Source organism: Lotus japonicus, chromosome 5 (genome assembly GCF_012489685.1).
Source record: "Lotus japonicus ecotype B-129 chromosome 5, LjGifu_v1.2".
Lineage (NCBI taxonomy): Eukaryota > Viridiplantae > Streptophyta > Magnoliopsida > Fabales > Fabaceae > Lotus > Lotus japonicus.
This window is the reverse complement of record NC_080045.1, coordinates 61,853,265-61,873,191: the sequence shown is the minus strand read 5'-3', so window position 1 is coordinate 61,873,191 and position 19,927 is coordinate 61,853,265. Positions and strand designations below refer to the sequence as shown.

Sequence of the window (19,927 nt, the reverse complement as noted above, 5' to 3'; positions counted from 1 at the left end):
TCACAATGAGATTAACTCTATAAACATGAGTTTTCCACTCATAAGACTCTAACCGTATACATTGTTTAAGATAAATCGAACATGACCACTTCAAATAGGCCATTTGAGTACAAGGACAAATTCCATCAATAGTTTAAGAAAAAAAAGTCATGTAACTTTTGGGGGACTTTGAACATGAGATTTACTAATTTTGATAAAGGATCAAAGCAGATAAACATGTCAAACAATGTACCTTAAGTTCCAACATTTTCCAAGTTGGCACCCTTTTTCAGTCTGGAAGGGTGAATTTCATTAAGGTAGAACTCTTTTTCAACCCATGGGGAAAGACAGATTTAATTTTTTAAGACAAGTTTCTTGGCTTATATTTCAACGCTTTTTTGTGAATAGATTATATCAAAATGCACTAGCATGACTATTTCCTGCTTTATATATATTAATCTGCTTGTGCACTGTTTCCATATCAAATATTCTTCTTCCCCCCTCTCTTTCTCTGAGTTTGTTCTGTATTCCTGTTTCAGAAAATCCAAGAGTATCATTGAAGTGGATTTCTATCAGGGGAAACAAAATGGGGTTCCAGCCACTAGAGAAGGCAATACCAAAACACAGGAAAGGGTTATGGTCACCAGAAGAAGACCACAAACTTAGTAACTATATCCTTAAGCATGGTCATGGATGTTGGAGCTCTGTCCCCATTAATGCAGGTTGGTTTCTTTTTTGTGTTTGTGATCTTTTGTATATCAGAGGAATATTATTCCCAGTTCTTACTGTAATACTATTAAATGAAGACATTTTAGCTTTGTATATCTGCATTAAGTTTTTTTCTCAAGTTGAATTAATTTTAATAATTTGTTCAATCAATTCTATAGGAAAAAAAGGTGATGTATTGTTAACTTAAATATGTTTTTGATTCTGCCATTATTGAAAACTATTGGTTTTTATCCCTCTTTATTTTTAGTTTGACTCAGTCCCTGTATTTTTGAAATAGTTATATTCAGTCCAATACCAAAAGAAAATGACAATTTCGAGAACTATTCTTTCAGTGAATTTCAGTTATTGAAATTATTTTTTCTTTTAGTATTGGTCATCTCAGGGACTCAAACATAAATATTTAAAAAATAGAGACTGAAGTCAAACAAATGCACAAAGAGCGATTAACACCAATGATTTCCAGTAATGCAGGAACCAAAAACATATTTAAACTTACATTTGCAAATTCTTGCAGGTTGGATTAAATTAGTTTTAAGGCCAAAAAATCCAAACAATAGGTCATTATATTTTGATAAAAAAAATCATATTAGGACATATTCAATTGTGCTACCTAATGAACTGCAATTACATATACATACAGGGTTGCAAAGGAATGGAAAGAGTTGCAGACTGAGGTGGATCAACTATCTAAGGCCAGGATTGAAGAGAGGGAGGCTCAACAAACAGGAAGAGGAGACAATCACTACCCTTCATGACATGTTAGGCAACAAGTAAGGAAGAGGAGTAAATATACTTTTACTTCATTTTTAATAATTTCAATTTAACCAGCAAGAAAGAGTGAAGTGAAAGAAGTAAATAATTTCTTTATGAAGTTTTTCTTTCAATGGTCAACTTGGACCTTGAAAGATTTTGTCCCAGGCAAGTTAGTATTTGAAATAAGGACATACATTCAAAAGTTCCTGAATAAAACCTCACTCGAGTTATTTCTTACAGTCAAATTTAGTCAACTAAAACCTCAGTCAATTTGATTGACGTTTTACACATTCAGAAATTGAACGTATTTCCTTTTTTCATAGGCTAAATTGCCAACAGTAAAATCTTTCAGGAGCAAGTTGAAAATTCACTTGTTTTCCTTCACATAATTCAATCAATTATTATCAAATTACATTCAAATATAAATAAAAAATTGATTGTTTATACTATAATTGGTCAGGTGGTCACAGATAGCACAACATTTACCAGGAAGGACAGACAATGAAATTAAAAACTACTGGCATTCATATTTGAAAAAGAGAGTGGCCAAAGCAAAGGAATTGGAATTTCATAAACAAATTCAACATGCTAGCTCAAGCTCAGATACCATGGATTCTTCACCCTCTGTCCAAAACCTTGCAACTCAAGGCCCACAGAACTATCTCTTCACCAAAGAGGCTTCTCAAAGCTCCTTACCAAAACTGTTATTTGCTGAATGGCTTTCACTGGATCATGTACACAGTGGGAACTCTGCAAATTCAGTTGACTCTCTAGTCTTGAGAAATGGATTTGATCAAAATTCAACTTTTCAAGAAAAGGCAGTGTATGATAATATACAAGAGATGCCCTTTGGTGGAGAGTATCACAATACTCTGACTAACATTTCAGCCCCTGAGATATTCAATTCACAGCTAAAGTTTGCAAATCAAATGGTGGGAAATGGCTTCCTCCATTATATACCTGAGGTTGACTTTAGTAGCAATTTCAGCCTGAGCAATAATGCAATGTACGTATGAGCGCTAAAGCCATGTTTGGATATCTATTGGCCCGAATGGAAACCACTTCAAAGACAAAATTTGAACAAACTCTTCTTATAGATTGGAATCGAAGTTCATTCATGTTGGACTCAACTAGTACCTAAACATACACTAAGTTTCCGAGTCAGGTCAGCAAGGAAGAACTATTTTTAGCTAACATACAGAAAAGGATGAAACTTAAGCATTTATAAAGCTATACTTCCATACAATGTGTATGTACTACACTCCTACCCAATTCAAATGTATTCAAGAGAATACCCTACACTCGTAATTAATTGTTAATCTTCGAGAGTTGCTTATGCACATACATATGTAATTTTGTTTCAAATTAAGTACACATTGGTTTATACGTGTTGATGAGTTTCCAGAGACATAGACATACACATTAATGGTACTTTTTAAGTTCTACAAACATTTGTGACGGTTTAAAACGAGTGTTATTGACTTTGTCCAAAAGGTGTCACTAAAATCCGTATGTCTAACCATCATTTTTAATAAATAATAAATAAGTAAAGACATTCTCGATTGCAATTCTATACCCAACCACCAGTATGACATCACAAGCGTCATTGAGCGCATTTAGAGGATATAGGGCAAAGTTTTTCAAACCTTTGGGCTCTATATCTTCTAGTAGTAGTGTAGTACTACCCAGGTTCACATTTCTAATAGTAAATCAAATACATTTATACATCCGCATGCTTCACAAATAATTAATTTCTTATCACATTTATCCATCCGCACGCTGCATAAATAATTCATTAACACATTTATACATCCCCATGTTTCATAAATTATTCATTTAAAATGAAAGATGTCACTTTCAATCCAAAGAGCAAAACTTCATGACAAATCAAGATTCTTCATCTCCAATTTCTGTCTTTGTGGATTATGTGCTGGGGAAGAAATGACATTGGGCCACTTTACATATCTTTATTTCTTTTCAACATCAAAGTTGTAACATATTTCACACTAGTGGGCCATGACATATTTTAATTAGTCCTGATATCGCTTTATATCTTGATCTGAGGATCTGTCAGCTTGGAAAAATATAGTCATCTGTGAGGACTAAGCTAGCCCACAAAAGAGCCACTGAACTAATGACAATGATCATGATAGGTGTCCATTTCATTGCAATCACCTGTGTTCCAACAGAATAATAAAATATTTGGATCAATTTACGTTTCTACGGAATCGATTCTGACCCTTAAAAGCTACTCAAATAAGCCATAATAGATTTTGTCTTTTAAAATTAATTATAGAAGAATTTCCAAACATGCACCGTAAGACACTTAACTCAATATCTTGCTTTTTAGTTTCTAATTTTCTACACACCATACCTCAAGGCGTGGGGAGCCCCATATTGAAGATGCAGGTTGTTGAGGAGTATTTGATAACCTTCTCATTGTTTCTGTCATCACAAGATATTGCCATGTCATTTTTTTTTTGCATAACTTGTTTTTTTCACTTTGTACATGCTTCTTAGTGCAGATAATCAGAAGTATCAATATGAACAATTGAGGAGGGTGGAAAATGCTACCTGAAATTCTCCTCCTTTCTAAAATATTGGACATGTCTTCAGCAACAACATCTAACTCTCTTTTCCGATTAACATTAAGTTTTGATAGGTTGGCTTGAGTTCTTGTATCAATGTATTGTCTGCTAAAGTTTGCAATTATACCATCTGACAAAGAAATAATTGTGATTTGTTTGGCAAGGAAATATGGTCAAAATGAACAAAAATTTCAGAGTTACAAAAGAAGATGTTGGAAGGAAAAGGGAATAAGACTCCCATTTTTCTTAGTTACCAAACTGAAACACCTAGTGCAAGACAATGATATCATTTTAGCAGAGAAATGGCTCAAGGGAATTACCAAATTTGACAAAGCTGTATGGCTTTGTGATTTTCCCTATAAGGGTTTTATCAAACTTTTCAAACTCCTTTTGGATGTCTTGTAGGTAATGGAAAGCCAGTTTTCTTGGGTAAGTGGACTCACACAAAACAATGAAAACAATTCCCTTCTCGACCAGGTAGCTTAATACCAAAAAAGTATTACCATGATCAAATTTTGTTGCATTGCAACAAGAGATACAAAAATGAAAGTTTCACTTATTAACCAGATGTATGTGTGAAATGTCATTAGAATTAACACATGCTCAACTCTGCATAGATGTGAAGGAACAACATCTCATCAATTACTCGTCCCACAAATGAAATATTGTCATGTCAATTAAAAAAACATGAGTGAGTCAGTTATAAACTAGCTTACATGATGGTTTTTAATTGACATATTAAAATTTTATTGATAGAATAGATAATGAGAGATAATTTGAGAATATAATGTTTGATTGGGACGGAAAATGTTCAATAGACTTAACACATGCTCAACTTTAGTGATAAAGGGCAAATATTGAAGAATATGAAACATAACAACAAGAAAATTGCATGCAAGAAAACAACTTCAGCAATAAAAGGATAAAACAAAATTTTAAAGAAATTAGAATAACAAACAATATGAAAATTGAAAAAGGAAGGATACTTGAAGCAGTAATGATCAATGCGAATGGTCATCTTGGAAGCCATCAAGGCTCCCTTTGAAATCTCTTTTAGAATGAACTCTGCTTGTTGCTTGTAACATGAAAGATAGGAGCCATTCTCTTCATTCGTGTATCTCAGTCCTTGTGCTAGAGGTAATCCATCGCTTGCCCTTCCAACTACAGTTAATTTAACCATATCCTATAATCTAAAACCAGTCTCTGAAAACTTCCCTTTCTAATTCCAATGGATTGGTTTTCTCTTTTATGAATGACTTGAGCAATTAAGCTAAGATAGATTGATGTATTTATAAGGCCTCTTTATAGAATATTTGAGGCAAAGGGATGAGTCAGAGAACTTGGAAAAGAAGTTATTCCTAGTGTGTGCAATAGGAACCATATCAGAAAACATAACATGGTGTCAAATCAATTATAAACGTATTTTTGTGCTGTAAGATTGGATAATTTATCTCTAACATGTGCATTAATTTTGTACAAGAGTTAAATGTTGAGGTGAGGTAAATGTACAAAAAATTACAGAACGATTATACAAGAGTCACTACAAGTAAATTGGATAATCTCCGGAAGTACGAGAGGTGAAATTTAAACTCGGAATTTACGGTTAGTTGTGTCAACTCAAGTTAGCGCTTAAGAGGCTCATTGATGTTAATATATTTATGTTTACTACAGATCAGATCGTATACTTGTGAGAATGTTTTATTATAAAAATATGAAATTAATACTTGTTAGCATGCAACAGTTAAATGTACTTAATTGATTAAATTAAGAATATTGTAAATATATGTCTTGTATGTATTGTATTTTGTGCTTGAACGAACTAGTATTTTTTTACTATTGATTATATGTTTCTTCCGTGGGCAAAATTTTAAATTTTAATTTATTATGTCCTTTATTAAATTAATTGTCATTTCATAAATGAGATATTTATCAAATGTTGAAATTATTAGTATGATGCAATTTGAATTTTGAAAAACCTTCAAATTTTACATTTATATCAACTTAGTCATCTAAGATATATAAATGATCACTTTGTTGGATTTTGAAATCTCTATTTGTAATTTATTAAGTAATTTTCACCATTTGATAAATATCTTATTAATAAATGTCAATTGTTTTAGTACATTAAGAACATAAATATGAATATTAAACTTATGCGATTAAGAATTGTGATATTGTCACGTGAGTCGTAAAGAATTAGGAGTTGAAGTTCCTTCCATCAGCGAAACACTCTCAACCCGATCGAGGGAGTTTTTCCCTGGTCAATCTAGTCAAGTTACCGACGACCTTGACTGTCGGTAACTTACCAACAAAAAAAACTTGTCGGTAAACCCCACCTTCACACCGTCTTCGATTTATGCATTGGCGCCTTCTCCTCATTCAAACTCCACCTTCACACCACCGTTACTCTGTTGTCTCCTCATCATCTTTGGCTTTCACTAGACACCTTTCTCACCTTCGAACTCCACCTCCGCCTCATCTCATCACTATTGAAGATGTTCGTCTTCATCACTGACCTCGACCCAACCCGTTGCTCCTCTCGCTGTGGGGCCAGAATCAAATCTGCCAACCCTAAGGCAAAATGATCCACAAAGTTACTAGCAACGACACAACAATTTAAGAGAGGTGGTGTGTTGTTGTCTATGTGGTGTCGTCAAGTTACTATTTTTGTGGTGGTCCCTCATAGAACCATCAAACCTTATTTTTTAAGCTTTTTAGAGTGTCATCGACATCTGTCCTCACGGTTAAAAAAAATGTATGTTGTTTACTGACCATCAAATAATGTTACTGTGGATGTGGATGCTCTTTGGTAGATGGTCCCAAACAGAAAAGACAATAGCAAGAAGCAACAAGTTGACGAAGCTAAGGTCCTTTGACTCTTGATGTCTGATAAATGCACCTCGTCAACACCGTCTCTGCACCTTAACCAATAAACATTCATTAGATTAGAGATACGGTTCCCACATCACTGTCTTGTCTTTTCTGCATTCTCTCTTCTCTCCACCGCTTCATTTTCATTTTTCACACAAAAGGATGCTCCTGAACCTGAACCTGAACCAGCTGAACTCACTCACTCAACTCAACAACTCTCAAACCATGACGTCAAACTGATCACAGGCACAGCACTGTCCTCAAGGGATGATGATATTTTTGTGGACCCTTTTTCTTCCTTCATTCATTGCCACCCTCGTTTTCTGCATCTCCAAGCCTTGATTACATTACCCTTTTCGGGTTGAGTGCTGCTTCTTTCTTCAGTGGGGCTTTTCTGCAACCCTCACTTCCCAGCTTCAATTCTGTTTTTTTCTTCCTTCTTCTCATCTGCATTTTCACCATTAATAACCACAAGGGTATAAATGTACCTCTCAATTTCACCCTGACCCTCTTAGCCGCCCTGTTCATATGCATTTATAACCCTTAACTTGGTTTCCTTCTGCAACACTCTTCTTCCTTTTTTTTCATCTGTTTGTGCAAGTTATGGTATTTAATGTTCAGAAATACTATAAAAAAATAAACTTTGGGTTATTAATGTGGTGAATTTATTGTTGGGGTGTGTGGTTAGGGGGTGAGTTGGTGGAAAATGGGTAAAGCACCTTGTTGTGAGAAACATGGAGTGAGAAGGGGTGCTTGGACTCCTGAAGAAGATGAAGCATTAGCTGACTACATCAAGAAGCATGGTCATGGAAGCTGGCGTTCACTTCCAAAACATGCAGGTGCAGCTTCCTATGCCCTTTTTTCTGTAGTTTCTTTATCATTTTCTTCTTCTCTGATTTTGCTTTTCTTGTGAGGTGCTTTATGTGTGACCCCCACCTTTTTTGTTCCTTTCTTTCTAGAAGTATTTGGAAAATTTGGAAGATACATAGGAATAGGGCAAAAGTTTGTGTTGTTGTTTTCTTACAAGTTACAACTGCAATTTTCATTTCTTCAAGGTTATAGACCTTAATTAGTTGAAGAAATTCCAAGCACAATATGTCCTTGTTTTAATAATGAAGAAAACTTCTTTGTTGCTTGTGCCTGTTCTCTTAGTAGCAATTTCTGCGTGTAATAGTGCTTCTTTGGTGTTAAATACAGTTCCTTCCTCTAGTGCAGGTTATGATAGTATTAGTGTATCAGCAATGGGCTAATGTGAATGCTATGTTGCTAATTTGATTACATTGTCACTCAATATCTACTACTATAACAAAATTTGTTGCCATATGTTATATTTTGATTCACTTATACTTTCCCCTTTGTAAAATGATTTGCAAAACCTTGTTGGATGAGGGATTTGAAATGCTATGAATAGAGGGAAAAGTTGACACACTGTTGAGAAGAAAGGTGAAGACATGAATCTAACTTAGTCCAAGGATTCTATCCTAGGTGGATTACGGATTTTATCTATTGAAACTCAATGACAAACAGGCCCTAAATCTAACTCATTTAGTGAATGTATAATTACAACTAGGTCTCCTACGATGTGGAAAAAGTTGTCGACTTCGGTGGATAAACTATCTTCGCCCTGGCATCAAGCGTGGCCCATTTACTGATGAAGAAGAAAGTACTATTATTCAACTTCATGGCTTGCTTGGCAACAGGTACCACACCGCACCTTTTGCTGATTTTTCATGAACATGTAAATTCATTCATATAAGTGATATAACCAACCCCTCTTGGTTCTGAAGGTTCATTTTGCTCATAAGTTGAACAGTGAACATGTCGCATGCTTCTAAATTATGAAACCTTCAAGCTTGCTAGTTTTAAAATCTTGCTGTAAGGAAAAATGTGACATCTTTGAACAGAGTCTGGTTCAATTTCAGAGTTTCATATTCTCATTTTGTTGCCATTCTTTTAATACTTTCTGTCACCAAGGATCCTTATCGACCAAAAACTTAAGAAAAGGAAAACTTTTAGCATGTTTGGATCAGCTTTTCTTTCATTAGAATCTATTTTGAGAAAACTCAGAAGCTACTCACTACAGAAGGGCTTGTTTACAAACATGCACTTTCAAATTTCATAATAGAAAATGAAATCCCCGTCACTTCTTGATTGTACTTCAATATTTGGTTGTATAGATCTATACTTTTGATGTTACATTCATTTACTTTGCATGTAACCAGTAACCATACATTCTTTTAGGTGGGCTGCTATAGCATCCCAACTACCAGGAAGAACAGACAATGAGATTAAGAACTATTGGAACACCCATATAAAGAAACGCTTCCTTCGGTCTGGTCATTCCCTAGGGGAAAAACAGCCATCTGTGATTCCTGATGGAAACAAGGTCCACTCTGAATCTCCTTCTACGCGCCATATGGTGCAATGGGAGAGTGCCAGAGTTGAGGCAGAGGCAAGGTTGTCAATGGAGTCTTCATTGCTCAATCCATGTTCAGCAGGGAAAACATGCCCTGATCACATCCTTCAACTTTGGCATTCTGAGGTTGGGCAGTCATTTCGCATGCTCAAGGGAAAGGAAGGATTAGTGTGTGAAATCCTTGTCTCACAAGCATCACGATCATCATCATCATCATCGAAATTGGAGTCATGTTCTGATGTCTCATTGCAAGGGAAAAGCACTGGAACCAGTAGCCACATAGCAAAGCTTGAAGATGTCAACATGATTCAAGAACAAGCAAGTAGCTACAAACCAAAGCTTGAAGATGATAAAGCTGTGTTAGAGTCGGGAAATTATGAATTTCTTGACACTTCTGATTCTGCACTAAAGCACCTGCTAGATATTCCTGATGGTGATATAGGATTCTTGGGACAAACAGACAATTTTCTGAATCTCCTTGATGGTAGATTTGACTAAGATTATCTTCTCCTTAGGGAAAGGCAATACTTTGATCTGATAGTATGATTTTCTTCATTTTTGTAAATGCAGCCTAGGGTCTGAGTTTTTTGTAGGGATTTCCTGCTGTTGAAATTTCCTAAATTCACTTGAGCCCTTATTTCACAACTCTACAAAGCCGTGACTGCAGTGAATTTAGGAAAATTGACTCTATGAATCTGGATCTGTTTGCTAGTTGCTTGTTGGTTTAGAGGGGGGAAAGGGTAGATAGAGGAATAGTTTCTAGAGTTCAAGTTTGCTTACAACTTTATGGCAAAAGTTACATTAATGGATGAGAGTTAATGATATTGTTCTTGCCCTTCAACAACTGCTACTTGTGACTTATGAGTATATACTGCTCTGAGCTCTTAATGTGTGTTTTATTCAAAAAAAAAATGTACAGGGCTTAAATGTGTCAAATGATGGGGGTTGTACTATACTAAGTTTGAACACATGGCAATAATAACTTGAGAAACACAGTTTGAACTTCAAATCATAAAACAAAAAGGTTCAACTTTCTGTTATGTCGTGGCATAATTAGTACTTGGATTGGATGAATTGCCTGCTTAGCAAAATTATCCATCTGTGACTGGCATGGGTTAGTGGTTTAATGCCACAAGAAATTCATATTACACAAATTGAATAGTTCAATTTTATTCAGACTGAGTAAATGGTAGGTATATACACCCCCAATATGTATAACTATTCACACATAATAGATTGAAAGCACTAAAACTCACAAAAAGACAATCAAATCACACACATGTACTGACTAATGAACTGACAAGGAATGCAACAACATTTTTGTGAATCAGGCTAGAGGGTTGTGGTATTAGAAAAAACTAAAGGGTTTCTTGGGAGCTGTTCCAGTTGCCCTGTATTTTGCAGCTAACTCCTCTGCCTTCAGAAGATCTTCCCCTTTCTTGGCCTCAATAAATGCCCTCTTTTCTTCAGCTTCCCTGTGGACCATAGCTATTTTGTTTTTCAGTTTCTCTACATATACTGCCTTTTTCTTCTCCAGGTTTTCCTGCTCACAGTGAAAAGTCAGTTGTTTTCCCCTATCTTTTGCCACATTTGTGTCGTATCTTTGGCATTTCACAAATATGTCGTGACAGTATAACGAGTTTTTCACAAATATCCAATCATATTTTGACATTTCTTTTTCTATATACTTATTTTATCAATGATGTGACAAAATGTTGAATCTTGATTGGATGTCTGTATTTTTACACCATCAGTGTGCATAGTTATTAAACTCAAATGTTGAATCCTGATTGACCTTACATAAACATTTTTTGTAACATATATTGAAATTGTACAAATTCAATATATGTTACAAGTTATAACATAGGTTTGGATACACATTAAAACAAGTGCAAACGGACGTTGACACTTCTTTGAGATAAAAAGCAAACCGAACTCCCTATGGGTTGAGGGGGAAAATGTTCATACCTCAATCTTTCTCAATTCAACCTCCTTAGCAGCTATCTTGCTGTTCTCCCATGCTGAAATATCTGAAAGCTTTTTGTGAGCTCTGTCCACCAAATTCATTTAGACAAATAATCAAAAGCTTGTTGAATAACAAAATCCTGATAAAATACTATGAACATCTGATGTTGCAGTAACTATAGCTGATTTGGTTAAACAAATTGCTTTCATATATTTCTAATTGCAAATCCATATTTGATAGAATTGAATCCACTTAAAATATGAAACTAGCATAGCTACTTAAGCAGGTGGTGCAAGCTTTTACTTGTTATCTGCAATTGACTTTTCACTTTCTTCCCATGCTTTGATTAGTGACAGCCTCTTCTCAGTTGCAACTCTTGTAAGCACAGCATCTGAGGAAGAATGAGATAACATAGTATGTAATGTCAGTATATGAAGTGAATAAAGGGAAATCAAGTGTGACTGACAAAATGACATACCTCGGTTGATAGAGCCCTCAAGTGGTTTCTCTTCTGCAGCTTCTTGAGTCTCTGACAGTAACCAAATTAACAACAATAAACACAATATCAACATAAATATTATGTTTTATGGTAATAACTATGATGATTAAATAGGAAGTTACAGTATGGTGAATTAAAGGGACAATAAGTAAGCGTATGTTTGGTTGTACATTGGCATGAATTACAAAGCAAGAAAATGTGAAAGCAACTATTTGTAGCTATGAACAGAATAGACATTTGAAGCTTTGCTTAGTGCCTTTTTGGAACCTTTCTACATGAAATTCTATACTCATAATTAGTTTTGGGAAGAAGATTATGTGAGTAACTTCTGGGTGTAATAATTGATTATGTGGAAAGAGAAACTGATTCGCACATGCTATTAGTTGTAAAGAGTGGTTCCATTGCAACACAAATATGAAAAAATTTCTCTCTTGTTCTAATTGAGCTGTATAGCTCAGATTGCTAACCAAAAGTAAAATATGCCTGAAGAATAAAACAGGAGGCCACTAAATAAGTGGCTCAAAAGTGAAAAATTCATGCAAGATAACACTTGAATTTCAAGGCCATGTAAAGGTCACTCAAGTAAAAAGAAAAGGAAAATGTCAACATTGGTGATCTTAACATAATCATAAGGAACAGCTTTATTATAATTAAAGGCCAATTGAAGGACTTTCTTCCTTTGAATTTGCACATATTTTGAGTTTTAATATGCAAAAATTGGAGCTTTACTTGAATACCAAGTCTTAATTAGCATGCAGTTGGATGGTGAGACACAGAGCAATTTGAATACAAGAAACTGAGTAGTAGTTTACAAAATAGTAAAGCATGTTTTTAAACATAAACTTAGTAAATAATGAGTTTGGTTTTTTTTTGTCAACTTTCGAGAACCCCTTTAGGAAACATGGTAGATAAAAAAAAAGACTATTCCCTAAAAGTATAATTAATTTACAAAAATTGTTTATAATTGTTAGAGAAACAGATACCAGGAGACAGAGGAAAAGGAATATGAGACCCTTAAGTCAATTTTGCCAAAAAAACTGAAGAAAAAATTTTGAAAAAAAAATGTCACAACTGTTTCTCTTATGCTAAACTCACCATGTAACTGAAATGGAAATCCAAAACTAATCAGTGGTCACCTTAACCAGTTTTTAAAAAAAGACAAACAGATAGTTATAAAGCATAACACATAAAAACTATATCAGTTTTCCTTTTTTTCTTCTTCTTTTGAATTCAATTCCTCACCAACTGATTAAACACATATAATACAATCCTTTTAGGAGCAGATAAAGAATTAATAACAATTAAGTGAAAAAAAGTGTCATACTCTCCACTTTGACAATAGCTTTGGAGTCATCAACAGGCTTGCTTTCTGGAGGAGAGGGTTGTGGAATTATAGATTTCTCCTCAGCCACATCCTCCTTTGGAGCATCATGAACCACAGGTTCTGGTTTAGCTTCAGCTTCAGGTGCAGGAGTACTCTCAGTTGGAGCTGGAGCTGGTGGTGGAGGATTTGATGGTGATTCAGATTCTACCTTTTTTGGTTGTTCCTCTGTCATCTTTCAAACTTAGAACTCTTTGCACACACAAAGTGATGGGAATTGGGAAGTGTTGTAACAAAACTCAGAGATATTTTTATAGGAAAGTTAAAAACATGGCAATTGATATGAGAGAGGAAAAGATCTAGAAATAGGAGAAGAGGGAAAGGGTTGGTTGGTTGGGAACTTGGGATATTGTGGTTGAAGGAAGTAACTGTTAACTGAAATACCAAAAGCTTAGCTGGGTGGATGTAGTAGGTACAAACACAATTCCCCTCCAATGAGTTGGCACAGCACATTAATAGAGACAGCCTCAGTTGTGTACAAACATTTCTATAGAATAGAATCTTGTATTCATATAAACTCAATAAATTAAATTAATCAATAATTAATTTTTTTTAATGAGTGAATATATTGTTATTATTATATGACACATAAATTTATATTTTGTTTTAATGAAAAGTATATATAGTTAATTCTTATTTACTTAATTTGTTATATAAATAAAATTCTCATGAAAGTTCTCAAACTCGAATATAACTGTTTCGCATGAATAATAACTCGCTTAAAAACACAATTGTTACTTTGTTTTATAAAGAAGAAACTTGAAAGGCAGCACTCTTCCAATAAGCAAAGCAAATGGATAAGCAATGAAGAATTTCAGCCATGTATTGATGTTAATTTAGAAACTCAGGCATGTATAACTAGAAGAAAAAGAAATGAAAAAAATGTAATAAATAGTGAGTAATGAGAAAATATTAAAAAAGCTTTTTTTTAAAATCTATTTATTTGATATAATAATTTTAAAGATTAATAAAAATATATAAACATTTTACAAATGTTTATTTTAATTATAACATAAAATAAATGCTTAAATATTTCTTAATTAAATTAAATAAAGTAAAAATTCAATTAACAGAACAACTAATTAAAGAAAAGTTACTTAGACTTTGTAAAAGAAAGCATAATGCAACATCATCAGAGGATAAGTATCCAGATTAGCCTATCTATAAAAGTGAATATTCAATTTTGTCGTATGAAAGTGGATATGAGTTGTGGACCTCTTAAGTCACACCACCCTGGCCTCCTTTCACACGCTTGCTCTGTTTGTTGCCACTATTTGAATTATTGTCCGAAGCTGGTGTTGGCTTAAGTTAATATAATAATAGATTAATGATTTGAGAAATATGATGATAACAAGTGTCACCATTTTAAATATATATAAAACTAAGTAGAAAATATCTTCCTTAGAGGTTTCCCTTTGATTTGATGCTGTTATTTGTGTCTCTATACCTGTTTTGTACGCTAGCTAGCTTGTACCTTTTCTTCGTTATACATATAACTTGTGTCTTCAGCCTTTTGCCCCTACGTTTTCACCAGGAAAAAACAAAGGTGTTAAGAAAACTAGAAAAGCATTATGTTATGTCAATTAGTTTCATTTTCAAATTGGAGTAAGAGTTAAAATGAAGTACCTTCATTTTTTGCCTTCTCTTGTAAAATCGTGGAAATGAATATAAAGTGGATTATAAGGTAGTGAGAAATAATATACCAAAGGTAGCAACAGCATACAGTGAATGTCCAATGATTCAAGGCTAAGAAGAAAAGGGGACCAAGGTTTGGGTGTCACTTGCGTTGGCTGGCTCCTTCTTTCAGAGACGACAAAAATGTCTTTGTGATTATTTTTCCATTCCAAGCTGTTGGTATCATGGAACTTCACGTGAAGAATCATTCAAGTCCCTCGTACTCTTATTTGAACTGAAATGGGATATTCCCAGAAGGTATTGTTTGTTCTTGAACATTCACAAGATATCAGCTGGCACCCCCATATGAACATTTCCAAACTTTCAAATTAATGGTTTTAATATACAGAAATTTGTGCTCCCGGCCGGGTGTCATTTAGCGGACTGCGGACATATAATTATGGAGGTTTAAAATCGTTACAACTCACAAGTTTCACATGCGTCACTTCGATGTTGCGATTGTGCAGGGGTTTACAATTGTTTCATTGTTATATTCGTTATAAATTCATTTTTCACTCTTAATTTTATTTGATATAAAAGAGAAAATGGAAAAAAAATTAAAGAGAAGAAAAAATGAGAAAAATAACTAGATGTTATATATTATTTAGATTGACAGAAAATAGAGAGGAAAAAAATAAAACTTGCCTTTGTTTAGTGTGAAAAAAAAAACATATAACCCAGCTCAATCGACTGTAAGTTGATAGGTTAGGTGAGTTGGATCACCTAATTTATAAATAGATAAAAGAACTATAAAATTTTAAGAAAATAATAGGAAATATATCCCTTTTAGTTTAATTTTTGAATTTAAGATAATATGTAAAATAAATTAGGTTAAGTGAACAAACTCACTTTGGCTCATGAGTTAAGTAACTGGGTCAAATCAGCACAGCCGGTTTGGCATACAAGTTAGTGCATGTTCGGTAACTCTTCTATCATCGAATTTGAAACCAAAATTAATTTCGGAGAGAAACTTTTGTGGATAGCTTATGAGTTTCGGAATTGATTCTCATCAAAGAGAAAGAGATCCAAACATGATCTTAAAGCTCATATCGACAACTCCAATAGCAAGTCTGAGTAATTCAACTAATTATTTACTCCACTTCAACAACTCTACAAAAATTATGAATCTCAGAATCAATTCCACACCTCTATATTTCTTCAATAAGCCCACTATATCTGCTTTCTGAGAAGCAACAATTGTAACAACGAAAACTACTTTCAAGAAAATGCTCTTCACAGTCAATAGCAACTCGTGTGATACGTACCAATGTAATATTACATGTTTCCAGGATACAGTTGATGATTACTTACAACTTACAAGCTGAGTCCAAGCATATAAACAACAGATATTATTATTCCCTTTACTGAATACAAACTTGCAGCAGACCTCAGATTAATCAGATGCAAAGTGAAATCTATATGGCTGTGTACTCATCTTCTGTGGCTGCGCGAGCTTCAGATATAGCAGATAACACAACAAAGGTACCAAATAAGATCGTGATAATAGCAGTGAAGTTGACAAGCAAGGCCTCAGAACCATATTTTGCCAATCCTGAGCTCTCCAGGAATGTGAGCTTCTCTAGAAACCCAAGTGAAGCAGTGCCAATAGCCAAGATATATATAAACAGCCCTAACAGGACATGCCAAGGGAGTGTGTCACGTCTAATGGCTGGACTCCCACCAGGGTAGAAAAAGGTCACAAACCCAAATATGAACTACAAGTTAAAAATACAATGTTAGACAATGCTGGAAGACAAATGAGTTATAATACAAATCATATTTAACACTAAGCATATGGTAAACTCAAGGAATAATCTAGACATGAATTGAAGTCCATAGTTGTAATTGAGATTATCTTATGGCATAAACGTTAATGCAAATGTTTGGTCAGCTAATGAAAATAGCTTATGACCTACATAAAAGCTGTTTTGCATTTATGTTCATAAGCTTATCAGGTTAGCTTATTAATAAACATTTATACCTACCTATAAGATATTTTAAGCCTATTTCAATAAGTTTATCAAATTAGCTTATGAATTAAACACTTATACAATAAGCGCTTAGTTAAGTTGTTTACCCAAAGACTATGTTTGGATATCCATTGGACTCGATGGAAATGAAAGTTAGCACACACTTCAAAGCAAAAAGTGAGTGAAACTCTTCTTATGAAATGAGATGAAAATTCATTTACATTAAACTCAACATATCCAAACAAACTAAACTGTAAGCCCAAGCTCTCATATTCCATTGAGTTGAAAAACAGAAAAACAATGCCTTAGTCATGTATTTGCAGTAAACAGCATAAGCAATGGCAACAAGAAACCATTAATTTGACCAAAATCATATCCTGTTTTCAAAGAATGCCATATTTACAGGATAATTTAGTCTTATCTAGTGGTCTACCTGAACACCATATAGGGAAATAACCCCAATTCCAAGCCATGAATGCAAGCTGTACAGATTGGCAATCCCACTTTCATTATGATTCTTGAACGCAGCACAAATTCCAACTATTCCAAGTACTAATGCAATGGCATGGAGGGTAAGGTGTATCAGCTTCTTCACTTCCTTCTTCAAGGGAAGAGATTTGTAACTTACAATGGCTGCAAAAAAAAAAATTAACACATGAGAAAATAGTGAAACAGTTACTATAGGTTTACAAAATCAAAAGTCATTGATTCAAAAAGCAGTAAATTGTGTAAACTTATTTGTTTACCTTCACCTCCAATAACTATTAAGCCAATAAGCATAAGAACAGGATGAAGCTGTACAAAAGAAAATTATACATCAGATATAGGACTTCACAAAATTAATAACTCAATTCAACTATATATATATTTTAATTAGAAACTAGTTAGTACTAATTAAACAAAACAAGCATATCAATTTTTTGTTAGAAGAAAGTGACACATGCACGTGGTAGTTTAGAGTTAATTAATGTTAGCATCAGCGAACAAGAACCAAGCAAGAGTATCATTTATCCACGTCTTCTTGGCACTGTATAGAAATAAAACTTATAAAAGCAATAGCACGTGAAAGCCTATTTCTTATTAAAAATTACAAAACAGGTATGCAAGCAAAGCATCTATTGCTCATGGACATCATGAAGGTTATAAATTTTGGACCCCGTCAATTATTAAATTTGAAACGAGGCCAATAATTCATCAAAGTATAATTAATAAAATATTAGTATGACAATTAAATGACTGACTTAAAAAAAAAAGACTTTGATCATAAGAAATGATCTGAGCCACACAATGAAGAATTCCAGATAAAGCATGGTTCTAATCATGTCATAGAGATACGTGCTAATATGAATTATGAGACAAAAAAGGGGATATGCAAGTGGCACTATAATCTATTACATATGAATGGGCTTTAAATAGACTACTTTAGACAAATTTAATTTATAACAAGTGGCAACAGAAGCAGGCTCAAAAAGATAAGATTAGGTAGTAATTCATATATGTAATTCAACAAACAGAAGAACTTATAAATATTTTTCCCAAGCTTTTTCCACGACCTGCGCCGTAAGATTAATCCTTCGAGGCTCGGAGATATCATATTTAATAAGTAGACCTCTTCCAACAAATGTTTCTCCATATGCACCGCCCGGAAATTGAACCCGGAAATCGAACCCAGGAATAGATGCGTAACTATCTATTAGTAGAATTTGTAATACTTCACGAATCATATCAAAATTACTTAAATGTTTGCTAAAAAATTTGCTTAGTGATTGTCATTCAGTTAACTCTAAAGTAATAATGAGAAATCTAAAATAGGAAGTGTAGAAGTGGAAGTTGAGCGCATAATCGATTTCCCAGGAACAAAATTGGAAGGCCAGATTTAAAATTCAAAATCAGTAAACAGTAGTAAGATTCAATTATGCAGAAACAGAGACACAATAGCGAAGCGAATTAGAAGGAAAAGAGGGAGAGAAAGGTACATTGAAAATGAGGGCTTTGTTTTCAGAATCCCAAGCTAAGCCACCTCTGAAGTAGAGGTTCCAGACCAAGACTAAGACGACGGCGGCGAGACCGAGAACGTGGACGACGAATGTGAACGGAAGAGCAGCGACACCCAACGCCATCGTAGTGAGAGAGAGTGTTGAAATTGGGGATCAAAGTGTTGTTGGTAGTTACTATATGCGTGCGTGGACTTACCTACACCAAATCATATCTAACTGCTCCTCTCACCCGTACGATCACGATCAAGATCTTTTTCCTCTCCTCGCTAGATGCGTGCCACGTCTCTCTTTCTATACCATACTTTCTTTCTTTACCCCCTCCATTTCTTACTATTTTTGTTTTTTCCTTTTCCTTTCTATTAATTAAATTTAAATAGAGATGATATATATGTGTGCAAATTGGCTTGTTTCTTTGGAGACGTTTGTTTCAAGATTTGGAAAGAGATTCTCGGGAATATGAAGGTTGGGAATGAACATTTCTGTGTTTGTTACAAGATTGGAAACTATGATTCCTGAGTATCAATCATTCCCGGGAATAAAATAACTTCCACAATTCTCATGATTTCCTTCATATTGATTCCCATGAAAAAGGTTGGGAATCTTACATTCCCATGGGAAAGATGAATGTAACTTCTCACTTCTCCCACAATTTATCATTATTACCCAGGGTTATAAAACTCGGCTCGAACCGACCGGTTCGACCGGTTGAGCCGGAAACCGGACCCTAAACCGGTTCGAGCCGAGCATCGGATCGGCCGTGCAATTCACCCACTGTGAACCGGAAAAAACCGGCCAGTTCAATCAAAAAACCGATGACTCGGTCCTTACGGTTGGACCGGTTTGCTATTTAAAAAAAAAAACTGAAAACTCAAAAATCAAAACTGTGTCGTTTCAGCAGAGTAGGGTTTCAAGTTTCAACTTTCAAACTCTCACCGTCTCACGTTCGATCTTCAACCTCAGTGCTTCATCCTTCACCCATTCGATCTTCCTCATCTTTTAGTGCCTGCGCCGCCGCCGCTCCACCACGTGAAGCTTGTTTCCGCCGCCGCTCCACCACGCCTTGCTCGCGGTTCACGGTTCAGCTTCTTCTTCCTGGTGAGCTTC

At 34.6% G+C, this 19,927-nt stretch overlaps 5 protein-coding genes across 5 annotated transcripts; 2 read left to right on the top strand and 3 right to left on the bottom strand.

Annotated features, from left to right (window-relative positions):
• The first annotated feature begins 477 nt into the window (after positions 1 to 477).
• Positions 478 to 2,847, top strand: LOC130717825 (transcription factor LAF1). Its single transcript, XM_057568199.1, has 3 exons — positions 478 to 701; positions 1,349 to 1,478; positions 1,922 to 2,847. Exons 1-3 carry the CDS (start codon positions 566 to 568, stop codon positions 2,475 to 2,477), a joined length of 822 nt encoding a protein of 273 aa, XP_057424182.1. The 5' UTR covers positions 478 to 565; the 3' UTR covers positions 2,478 to 2,847.
• Positions 2,848 to 3,033: 186 nt separating this feature from the next.
• LOC130717827 (25.3 kDa vesicle transport protein SEC22-1) lies at positions 3,034 to 5,322 on the bottom strand. The gene is made up of 5 exons (XM_057568202.1): positions 5,036 to 5,322; positions 4,370 to 4,530; positions 4,036 to 4,179; positions 3,836 to 3,906; positions 3,034 to 3,636 (listed from the first exon to the last, which is right to left on the bottom strand). The coding sequence occupies exons 1-5, from the start codon at positions 5,227 to 5,229 to the stop codon at positions 3,532 to 3,534; spliced, it is 675 nt and encodes a 224-aa protein (XP_057424185.1). The 5' UTR covers positions 5,230 to 5,322; the 3' UTR covers positions 3,034 to 3,531.
• Positions 5,323 to 6,986: 1,664 nt separating this feature from the next.
• LOC130717824 (transcription factor MYB17-like) lies at positions 6,987 to 10,026 on the top strand. The gene is made up of 3 exons (XM_057568198.1): positions 6,987 to 7,759; positions 8,491 to 8,620; positions 9,162 to 10,026. The coding sequence occupies exons 1-3, from the start codon at positions 7,627 to 7,629 to the stop codon at positions 9,832 to 9,834; spliced, it is 936 nt and encodes a 311-aa protein (XP_057424181.1). The 5' UTR covers positions 6,987 to 7,626; the 3' UTR covers positions 9,835 to 10,026.
• Positions 10,027 to 10,481: 455 nt separating this feature from the next.
• Positions 10,482 to 13,656, bottom strand: LOC130717828 (remorin-like). Its single transcript, XM_057568203.1, has 5 exons — positions 13,126 to 13,656; positions 11,781 to 11,831; positions 11,606 to 11,693; positions 11,305 to 11,386; positions 10,482 to 10,879 (listed from the first exon to the last, which is right to left on the bottom strand). The coding sequence occupies exons 1-5, from the start codon at positions 13,355 to 13,357 to the stop codon at positions 10,685 to 10,687; spliced, it is 648 nt and encodes a 215-aa protein (XP_057424186.1). The 5' UTR covers positions 13,358 to 13,656; the 3' UTR covers positions 10,482 to 10,684.
• Positions 13,657 to 16,072: 2,416 nt separating this feature from the next.
• Positions 16,073 to 19,012, bottom strand: LOC130717826 (transmembrane ascorbate ferrireductase 1). The gene is made up of 4 exons (XM_057568201.1): positions 18,803 to 19,012; positions 17,573 to 17,621; positions 17,260 to 17,459; positions 16,073 to 16,571 (listed from the first exon to the last, which is right to left on the bottom strand). Exons 1-4 carry the CDS (start codon positions 18,944 to 18,946, stop codon positions 16,272 to 16,274), a joined length of 693 nt encoding a protein of 230 aa, XP_057424184.1. The 5' UTR covers positions 18,947 to 19,012; the 3' UTR covers positions 16,073 to 16,271.
• Positions 19,013 to 19,927: the final 915 nt, after the last annotated feature.